General features: G+C 38.6%; 1 protein-coding gene across 1 annotated transcript; it reads right to left on the bottom strand.

Annotated features, from left to right (window-relative positions):
• Positions 1-266: 266 nt before the first annotated feature.
• si:dkeyp-75h12.7 lies at positions 267-11,648 on the bottom strand. The gene is made up of 8 exons (XM_036596199.1): positions 11,602-11,648; positions 11,338-11,446; positions 9,410-9,530; positions 7,617-7,786; positions 5,820-6,043; positions 4,418-4,556; positions 4,115-4,227; positions 267-3,068 (listed from the first exon to the last, which is right to left on the bottom strand). Exons 2-8 carry the CDS (start codon positions 11,387-11,389, stop codon positions 2,601-2,603), a joined length of 1,287 nt encoding a protein of 428 aa, XP_036452092.1. The 5' UTR covers positions 11,390-11,446; positions 11,602-11,648; the 3' UTR covers positions 267-2,600.
• Positions 11,649-11,687: the final 39 nt, after the last annotated feature.

Raw genomic sequence — 11,687 nt, 5'->3', positions numbered from 1 at the left:
TGCTGGTGTTGAAACTTGACATTTAAAGTGTACTGGTGCTGAAGTTCTTCCCAAAAAAAAAGTACAATGAACAAAATACTGGCTTCAGAGCCAAATATCTTCACCTCAAAGAGGCGATAAGGTGTGAAACGGAGTTTTAACAGTGTTCATTCAGTGATGAGTGGTTATTTTTAACATTCACATAAGGTTCTGTATGTAGCTTTGAGGTGAGAGTGACTCATCCAGTGAGTCAGTCTACCGCAAAAAAACTCAATAGAGGCACGTGTGTTTTGGTACTCAATTTTATTAATCACCTTACCCTAGAACATACAACAAAAGAATAAATGAATTATACCTAATATACTCTATATTGAAGGGACAGTGTGGCTAAACACACTGTTTACATGATAGGAAAACATACACATTGATTCACGAAGTGTATTATAGTTAAAAAAACAAAAAGAAAAAAATCAGAAAAAAGCTCCACACTTTACCCAGAAAACCCACAGACTCAACAGGTGACATCTAGACCTGTAAAATTAGTCAAACTGTATTTGTCTTTTCAGTGTATGCGCTGAAAAAAGCCACATCAAGTGTTAAACAGAGCTGCACATTAGTAAACATCATCAAATTAATATAAATCCTTCAGATTCAGGGCATCCCCCCTACCTTCTTTCTGTTACTTACACTTGTTTTGCAGTTGTTCTCTCGTTTGTCATCGGGTGTTTTTCAGGCCTGTGGGTTGTGGCTTTATTAAAGCAGCGCTTGTTTCCTCTCTCTATCGCTCTCCTGCCTTTGAATTTGGTCAACTTGAAACTTGACATTTAAAACACCGGTCTTTAGTGTCGTGAGATTTGGCATCTCCATTTTTGATTTACACATTGCATACTTTAATCTGCTGGTGGAATAATTTGCTGCAGGCTTCATCACAAAGGTCATAGTGGCATAAAACCATAAAACCCCTTACTGCCAAACGACAGAGCAGCAAATCAGCTGATGTTTTCCACTGGATTAATCAGCATGAAATGGAGCAGAAACCAAAGAGCAATTTGAGCTCAAAAACCTTGAAAAGTTCAATGCACCCAGAAGTCAAACAGTTTAGTGGGGGGCAAAATACACAACAGGACAATCATAATTAAAGCCAAAAATGCACAGTTTCTCAAAACCCGCTTGCTCTTCAGAGCCTATTCTGGTTTTCAGACCAGATTTAGCAAAAAAGTGCACACGTTAGGTGAATTGCGCTACATGGGCCACAGAAAACGAAGCCATGACAGGCAATGTTGAGTCAGTGAGTTGAAAGATGGGGAAAAAAACACAAGCTATAGAAATCCAAAAGAGTGTATGCCCCCCCCGCTAATGTTTGCCCATGAGAACGTTTGAGTTCACGGGGGGGTTCGAACCCAAGGGGAGAGAATTTATAGCAGCCTACAGAAATGAGTCACACAGCTGTATGGGGGTATCCCAAAACCAACAGCAAATCTGGAGTCCATTAACAGTGTCCAACAGATCGAGGGCCTTTCCATTTACCATTTATTTGATTTATTCTTACATAAAACATACTGAGCTGACACATACACAGTAAGCAGAAAATGACTCCATATGTACAAGGTCATGACCCAACTCCCAACTACACAAAACAGACTGATGGTCATATATGATGGAAGGTTTAGCTCACAATCAGTATTCTGTGAAACGTGTACACTTTTAGCAAAAAGTAGCTTTAGTTCCAAGAAAAGGTTATTTGACCTGACTGAACCATATACAACAGGTTACGATCACGAAGAAGAACCATTTAAACAGTCAAATGGTTCTTTGAGTCATTATGGTTTCTACACTGTACTGTGGAGAAGTCAGTGACCACACTTCATTTATTTAATTTCCAGTCAAAGCATTATTCATTTTGCTGATAATATTTCTGAGGAAATTATATATCTTTAAATTGGATATTAGATATAAGTTACCTAGACAGATAAAATAAGTGGGGGGAGGCAGAGCTTCCAAAAATTGTTAAATATTAAAAGATACAGAGAAAATGGGACTAGAAGGCATTACTGAGAAAAGGAGTAAATCTCTGACTTTAAAACCACCCTATTTTATTCCGATTCTTTAGATTATTCAAGCCATCATGAAATCTCAAAAATTCATGATGTGATTCATCTCTATTATTTGGGTGTTATTTATAATTATTTAACAAAAAACATACAGTCAGTACACAAACTGTTTAGTAGTGGAATATAGACTAGTGGAATATGGATCACACAACACACCAAATGTTGGATTTTGGCTTTTGAAAATAGCCTGAGACTTGTAATTTTGTCTTAAAATGTGAGCAAACTTTACTGATTTTTAGTTTCAAAAATCAAAGCAGTTCAATTACCACCTTCAGATTCAAGAATCTGAATGCATTTTTATACCAGAGAAATCCTCCTTCTCCGTCTCCTTCATGAGAAAGGGTAAGAGCCATCCATTCATATAATGGGAGACGGTGATCCTGTGCAGATAGACTGGACCTGTTTACTGTTCTTTCAGTATGGCCTGGATCAAGCCAATGCCCATCCAAGTTTGATATGGAAAGACATCATTAAGTTCATTTTCCATTTTCCATGATCTCCATCAGCCACTCACGGTGAACCACCACGAATGTTCACTTTCATAAGTATTTTGGGGAAGTCATCCAGCTCCATCTCTTCTTTCTGAGCCCCGGCTACTCTCACAGAGCTCAAAGGGATGCATGAATCACCCTGATGAGGAGAGGCTTCCTGTGAACATGCTGGGCCTGTTGTGTGAGTTTGATCTGACGGCCATAGATGCCCTGGATAATGATCTGGAGATGCACCTCCATCCGTTTCCACGTTAGACCCCCCATCTCCGTCTTCATCAAAAGCCTGGTGCTGCAGAATGGGTGAAGCGTAATACCCATTCCCAAGACTGTGGGAGTGGGAACGGGTCAACTGGGTCTCTGAAAGAGTAGACAGGTTGGAGAATGGTACAATGGACAGGAGAACCACTGAGTTCTCTTCATCTTCTGGTGCTGCTTGCTCAAATTCACCCACAAATGGGGACTCATGATCCATATTCTGTAGAGACATCTGCACACACATCCACAACATAAAAACTAAGGAAATATTACAAATGTACACTGTTGAGCAAAATTCAGGGAAAAGAGCAAAAAACAGAGATTTAGCAGAAACTTACACAGGAGCCTCAAGAACTAACCAGAAAAATCAGCTTTTTCATTGTTTACTGTGAACCCCTTTGCCTTTATTACAGCATCTATTCTTTCAGGTATTTTGCTACACCTCCAAAGTTCAGTCTTAGTTAGTTGTTAGTTGTTAGTTGTATTTTCTGCTTCTCATGATCCTAGTGATCCCAATTACAGATTTAGAGTAATTCACCCCTCACGTCAGACGTTTTTTGCCCATTCTTTTCTCAGTAATGCCTTCTTGACAGCTACACATCCTTTCAGACTTGTGGAGGGATGTTTTAAGGAAGAAGTGTCTTAAAGTCTGAAAATCAGTGTGTAACATTAAGAATTGTCACTACCGAAACATGTTTTTTTGCAATTTAAGAAACTTTTTGTACTTTAAAGAAAAACATTATGATTTTATGTGTGTACAGCTGTTCAAAGCTTTGTTTGCTAGTCATTTACTGGCTAGCATTTTTTTAAGTTCTGCTCAAAATTAGCTAAAATTGTCATTACCGAAACATTTGGCAAAGTTTCCATAGTTATGATCGTTTTTGTTAGTGACAAAATAGAATGTTCAAACCCATTTTTTTAATTAAGGCATAGGGTCACTGAAAGTAAAAGAATTGCAGTCTAAAGTCCAAATCTGAAATGTGTTTTGGACTCTGACTTGACTCTGACAACCAGTTTTATTAAAATGAAAAACATAGGCTTTAATTCACTCAAGGTTGTGCATTACAGTGATTTTACCATCTCTAAATTTCAGACAGAGCCTCCTCGGGTGGCTTACTGCTTGATTAAACCTTGCTAAATGACATATTATTTGCATTATTTATTTTGCTGTGTCATAAGAGTACTGTTACATTGTGGTAGACCAGGCCTGCAGAGCTGATTCAGATCTGCTCTTCAGATCTGTTCTACTAAAACAAAACTCTTGTGTGAATATAGTACCAGAGATTTTGGGAGTCGGGTGTCTGATGACGCACACTGTCTCCCCAGTACGCACACTGCAATGAGAAGAAGAGCAATGAGCACCCCACACAGCGCCGCTAGGTACAGGCTTTCTGGAAAACATGCACAGATACCAACATCCATGTTATTCCAAAAAAGTGCTGTTTTGGCTATTGTGATAAGTTATGACCAGCCAAAAAAAGCATTTACTGCCAAAAAGTCCTAATGCTTTTATTGATCATTGAAAGCGTGGAATATGCAGGCAAGTGTCTAACTGAGGACACAGCAGAGAGCATGATTTACCTGCTGATGAGACATGAACACACTGCGGGTCAGAGGGGGGTGAGGAAGCAAAGCGGGCCACAGCGCAGTATTCCTGACCCGCCACCAGCGAACCAAACTCCAGACTCTCCTGACTCCTCTCAAACACCCTAGTGAGAGTCTACAAAAGAAATCAGGGAGGAAGCAGAATGATGGGTAAAAAAAACAAGAACAATAGAGTTTCACATGAACAATTCCCCCATATTAGAATTTCAGAATTCATTTCTGAAATATAACAATATAATTGTCTCCCAGTTTAAGTCAAGACACTACAGGCAGAAGTAAAATGCAGCTTTACAATGTCCTACACTCAAAAATATCAGACCCCACAGATTTATGGTTATTTCAGCATGTTTTGTCAATTTATCTACTCACATCTTCTACCTGTATTTTCCAACATTAATCTAGACTCAGTTCTGCCACCCTTTATACAACCATGACATCTCAGATATCACCGAAAGGTTTTTTCCTTTAGAATCTAAATAGAATCTAAGGAACATTCAAATATGTCTCTTGTCTTTGTAATAATGACAGCATGTCCACAAATGTCTTCTGAGATCTCAAAGGGTAAAGCAGTTCTGAAGCCCAATCTTAAAATCATTTTTCTCAAAATCAGCCTTTTCCTATTCAGACATCTGCTTCTGGAATACTTGCATTCATTCAATTTTACAATGCTCATTTCTAACCCAATTCTGAAGGACATTATACACACACACACACACACACACTATTACCATTATTAACTAAGTCACAGTTTTAGTATGAATGAGAATATTCTATTTAACTCAGAAAGATGGTGGGAAGATGGCATTTAGTGGGGATCAGCCCTTTAGTTACATCTCAGTGGATTTTTCACATTGGTAAAAAGGGGTTGCCATATTTCATTAAATCTTAGAGTGGAACCTTTTGAAGTCAATCAAATACGTTCAAGGTTAGCATGATACAGTGTATCCCTAATGCAGAAGTTGCATTATTGATGTAAAAACAGTGTCAAAACAAAACTAAAGTGCAACAAACTGGAAGTTAAGAATACTGTGACAGTGCCCATATCATATAATGGGCGTCAGTACAGAATTCCTAGATGAAGACAGAATTTGTGTCTGTAATGCAAATTTCATTCAACTTGACCTCATCAGATCTTAATTTGGAAATAAAGATAGGAACTTTCTGTTATAAGGCCCCAGGTTTTTCGGCAAAAACCCCAAATACTTATAAATAAATAAATACATGTAAAGGCTATCAGTTTAGAGCCAAGACAGCACCCCTGCATTTACATAAAGCTCCCTAGGGCTGTACTGGCTTTCTTTCGTTATTAGCAAGAGCAGCATTTCTGGGTAAAGCACTGCTTTAGAGAGGAAACAAAAGCAGAGCAGAGTTTTGACACCTGAGTATCAGCTGTATCGTGTTTGTTGTAAAGCGTCACTGTGATATTGGGTTTGAGGAAGTGGGTGAGGGGACAGCAGCTCAGAGCTGTGTTTTTGTCATCTTCCTCTTCCTCTTCCACGCTTTCACAGGCCACAGGAGGAGCACAAGGCAAAGCCACCTCTACCTGCAGCCTGCGCTCCTTCAGAGAGACGGAGACAGAGGGAGGGCTGAACCTTGCATCTGCTGCACAGCCACAGAGAAACAAACATCACAAACTCACTTTTTTGTTTTACTTATAATAAATACTTTGTGAGAATTTATTGCTAATAATATTAATCATCATCATCATCATCATCATCGGCTTTATGTAAAAAGAACAAGTATTAAGCATGAAGGTCACTATATTGTTTGAAATATTACTAGATAAAAATACATCTTCTCCAAATGTACATAATACAATCCTGTCAATTGATTTGTGGTAGCTATTTGCTGTTTAATTGTTATATTAAACAAATGTGGTTAAATATTTCAGCTGGATGGTTGGATGATAAATATGAGCTGAGAGCTGTGAACCATATTCCAATTATTTATTTTGTATACACTGTGATAGAACCTTCTAAGTCAGTTCATTAAATTTCTGTCCTGCTAGAGCTACCCTGGTCAACTGTAAGTGATGTTACTTGAAGTAGAAAGGTCTAGGAGCAAGAAAAGCTTAGAAGTGGCCCAAGCTCACAAGAGAGGAACACCAAGTACTAACAAATAGTGTGGAAAAATTGTCTGTCCTCGGTTGTGACACTCACTAACAAGTGCCAAGAACTGTGTGTACGGAGCTTAATGGATTGGGTTCAATGGCCAAGCATCTGCACATAAGCAAAAGGTCACCATGCACAATGCCAAGTGTTAGCTGAAGTGGTGTGAAGCACAGTGCTGTTGGACTTTGGAGCAGTGGAAATGCTTTTCAGGAGTGATTATGATTTCACCATCTGGCAATCTGATGGACGAATCTGGGTTTGGCGGATAGCGCTACCTACTGGAATGCATAGTGCCAACAGTAAAGTTTGGTGGAGGAGGGATAATGGTCTGGACTGTTTTTCAGAGTTTGGGCTTGGCCCCCTAGTTCCAGTGAAAGGAAATCTTAATATTAAAGCAAAAAATGAGATTGTAGAGAATTGTTTGCTTGCAAATTTGTGGCACAGTTCGTGGAAGCCCCTGAAAGTAAAATGAAGAAATATTCAAGATTCTGCACTATTTCAAGGTCGCTATTCAAATTTAAGCAAATCTGTGACACTGTTGAGGCCTTTGTACAAAAATATTTGTTGTCTTATTCCTTCCATTGAAACCCATGTTCAGACAACTCTAAAGCGGATTTGTTGTACTGATCAGAGGCTTTTGCACAAACCTCTGAAGTCCGTGCCTGCTCGAGTCACGCTGTAGCACAAATTTGTGGCACAGTTCATGAAAGCACCTTTCCTGTTCCAGCATGACAATGGCTTCCGTGCACAAAGCAAGGTCCATTAAGACATGATTTGCTGAGTTTGGTGTGGAAAAATCTGAGTGTCCTGCCCAGAGCCCTGACCTCAACCCTATCCAACAACTTTGGGATGAACTGGAACAACAACTGTGAGCCAGGCCTTATCGTTGACCATAAGTACTTATTAGAGACCATAAGCAATTATGAATATTATCATTATTATTATCATTATTATTATCATTATTGATATTATTATTATTATTATTATTATTATTATTATTATGTGGATGTATAAAAGGTAACATGTACAAAGAGTAAACAGCATAGTAAAGCCCTGGTACGTACAGTCTTTGAGGGGGTCGCAGAGCTGTGTTGAGGTCCGCTGAATCTCTCCATGTCCATGGTTGATTTCCAGTCTGATTAAGTTAAAGACAACAAAGTCTGTGAAAGCCTGAGACACATCACAGCTGTAGGAGGAGATCTGGAAACACTCAGACACATTCTGCCACTCTTCCCTGCAAAACAAGCAATACAGCACAATGTACACAAGGGCTGTAACTATCACCTAATGGTTATTTTGATGATTAATTGAGTATTCAGAGGTTTGCAAAAAGCCAAACAAAAAAAATTGACTTAAATCAACAAAAACAATGCACAGCCTTTCAAAGATATCAGAATACTTTACTGGACAAAGATAAATGGTGCAGAGAAACTTGGAGTCAGAATTTCTTTTGAAACAGTGATGATAGGAACCAGACGTCTGAAGAGTTTAGTGGTCTATGTCTAAAAGCTACTTCACAGAAAGTGACTACATTAAACAGCCTACAGCCTGAGGAGAAGGTGTTGTAAGGAAAAAGGGAACCCAAAGGAAACTTTTTTCACCAGTATCATCATCAGTCACTGTCAAAACAAAACCTCATATCTAAATATTCATGGTTTTTCATGAATTTACATACTTCTAAAATGGCAGCCGTCACCCACACAATGTCAAAATTAATGACGAACAGACTAACAGAAACGGTCAAAAATGGCTTAGAATAATATACATTACCCTGAAACTTGGTGGTTTGCTTTTTCATTCTCCTGTGATGTTACTTTTTGTTTTGAGATAGGAGGTTTTATTCTGACAGCGACAATGTGAAAAGTCAGAGTATGTAGGTTCACTGATCATTTTGGTTGGCAAATAAAATTGCTAGATTTGTGTTCAGGACACTGTAGTTCTTATCACCACCACTGTAAAGAAATCTGAGTACGTATGTTTCTGTACAATGAACAATTTCACATCAAAAGCTCTAAAAGACTTTGTTTACATCTCAACGACAGAAATACTCAAAAATTTTTAAATCTCCAACAATGAGCGTGTCAGTCAGGCAGGACGAGGACTTAAAATATGCATCATCAACCAATTTGCTAACTAACTACTAAGAAGGTACATTTTTAATGTTTTTTTATTTGATAAGCTGAGTTTAATTAATTGTGACAGCCTTACATACATTTGCTGACCCTTAAGTGATTATTCATTCTGCAAAGTTCTTGTTTCTTTGGAGGAAAAAGTTGCAAATTCACTATACCATCTTCACTCTGAATTTGACTGATTATCTCCATTTCCTCAAAAAAACACCCTCATTTGAACTGCCTCCACTTCAAGCAGACAGGGCTGAGTCAAAGCAAACTAATGCGAGTTTCTTTTCTTTTTGGTTTCTGAGACAACAGGAGGAGAGCAGGTGCACACATATGTACTCAGAGACACACACAGGGATGGAGCCCACGCTGTGGCTTTGAGCTAAACCACACGGCAGTTTCACAGGAGGCTGAGATGCACTGTCAGTTCCAGCTCTCGCATCACCTCACCCCCCTTTCTTTTCCATCATTCTCTGTTTTTCATGTGCGTGGTGTATTGTTACCAGGGTAATGTGCATTTATGATTAATCAGACGTTGACTGACGGTGGTGCATCCATTACAGCATGCGGGTGCTACACAGCCAGATTTTATGTGGCTTATCAGCTCACGCGATCACAGTAATCACAGTGAGAAAGAAACTGTGGTTAGCAGTTTGCCTGTGAACACACACACACACACACACACACACACACACACACACACACACACACACACACACACACACACACACACACACCCTTGAGCCATCGTCTGGACGGTGAAGGTCGTGCTGGAGCTCACATCAGAACAGTTCCACTGTAGATGACAGCCTAAATCCAGTGTGCTCACACTGGGAGTGCAGGACGAGAAAGAGGGCCCTAACACACACACACACACGCACACGCACACACGCACACACACACACAAAAAAAAATCATATTTTCATTTTCACAACATTGATAAATTCAAATATTTATATATACACACAGTGGGGTACAAAAAGTCTGAGACCACAATGAAATTCTGGGACTTTTTTCTTTTTTTGTAATGTAAAGTAAAATGAAAGTAAAATTAAGAAGAAATATTCAAGATTCTGTGCTATTTCAAGGTCGCTATTCAAATTTAAGCAAATCTGTGACACTGTTGAGGCCTTTGTACAAAAATATTTTTAGTCTTATTCCTTCCATTGAAACACATGTTCAGACAACTCTAAGGTGGGTTTGTTGTACTAATCAGAGGCTTTTGCACAAACTTCTGAAGTCTGTGCCTGCTCGAGTCACGCTGTCAGTAAAGCACAAGAAGGATGTATCAAACACTAACAAACACTGAAACCCAAAATTTAAATTTTATTAAATTAAACATAAAAAAAATGGACATTTCAAAGATTCTACTTTGTTTTATTCAATTGTTATGCTAAAAACAGAATTTGTAATGAAAATCTTTGTATCAAGATAAAGAGAAAAACAGAAGCGATGTGACTATTGTTCTCAGACTTTTGAACCGCACTGCGTATTTCAAATTTATACTTAAACATACATCTCTACACAGTACTGTGCAAACGTTAGACACACTCTTTGTTAATCTAATGAAATTACCCTCATTTAATGAAATTAGACCTCAAAAACTGGTTTACATTTTTCAGTATTTACTGTTTTCACCCTTTGCTTATTACAGCTTCCATTCTTTTCTGGAGACTCTTTTCACAGAAAACTGCAGCGACACTTTTCCACACCTCCCAAGTTTTGGAGTCTTAGAAGTTGGATGCATTTTCTGCTTCTCAAAATCCGAGTAATCCCAAACACATTCAATGATGTTGAGGTCTGGGGTGGTCAGTCCATTGCTCTGAGAACACCAGCAGTTTCTATGTTTGATTTGTGAATGTTTTTTTTTTTTTTTTCGTCCATTTCCCTTTCTCAGCAATAGCTTCTTGTCAGCTACGCATCCTTTCAGACTCCTAGCGTTGTCTTCTCACAGTGGAATGATAGACAGAAACACCTGTGGATTTTTTCAGATCTGCATCAAGAGTAGAGCTAGATTTTCTCCGCTCTCTCAAAGATGAAAGCTTTAAGTGCTGTTTATCTGATGGGGACAGTTTTGGTGGTCTACCAGGTCTTGCAGGGTTATTAGGAGTCCCATTTTCTCTATATCTTAATCATTTCTAAACAGCAGTTGTTTTTCACGCATTTTTCTTTAATTTCGTTCTTCTGAATGCAAATGGATTATTTTATATCTAATTCCTGTGAAAAATCACCTGAAAATGAATAACTTGTACTTAAATTTCTGTTTTGACCAGAAACTAAATACATTAAGTGATTTTTTTTGCACAGTACTGTGTACGAATGGTATCATCTGACTTATCTAATTCAATTCTAAAGTTCTAAAATTGGCAAAAAGTGCCATATTTAAGTGTACTCTCTGTAGAGGATGTTAACTTATTTTCACTTAGAAAATAAACACATCACTTAACCAGAGGTGATCAAACTTTTGCATACGGCTATACTGTGTACAGGTGTTATGAATGAAAGAAGCTTAACTCGCACAACTAAATAAACATGCTATCATTTTTATCAATTTTGAAGGTGGTTCTGCATCCTCACACAATCTTTTTTTTACTTGTATGTTCTATAAGAGACAGGTAGTGAGAAAGACAAAACTAGAGCCATTCTGAAAAACAAACACACTCACCCACTCTCAGCATCACACAGAGCAGGCCGAGGGCTGAGAGAGCAGCTGGCATCACCACAAGTACGCCAAACCCACGGGAATGGAACGTTTTAGCCAAATGATCACACTGCTGTTCAGATATGGAACATATTCAAACACAGTCACGCACAACTTACACCAGACACCACTCAGCCAATACAAGTGTAAAAGTTATACTGACAGAAGCACAGCACTTCAGTTCAACCGCGAGAGTGAAACAAAAGTAGAGGGTTTTGGCAAGCTCACCTTCCCCAGGATGGAGGTCGAAAAGATAACACGACCACAGTATAAGACTCAGTGTACAGCCACAAAACTGCCACATATACGTCAGA

Source organism: Colossoma macropomum, unplaced genomic scaffold (assembly GCF_904425465.1).
Source record: "Colossoma macropomum unplaced genomic scaffold, Colossoma_macropomum, whole genome shotgun sequence".
Lineage (NCBI taxonomy): Eukaryota > Metazoa > Chordata > Actinopteri > Characiformes > Serrasalmidae > Colossoma > Colossoma macropomum.
Note: the sequence above shows the minus strand (reverse complement) of the source record. Positions and strands in the feature narration are given on the sequence as shown.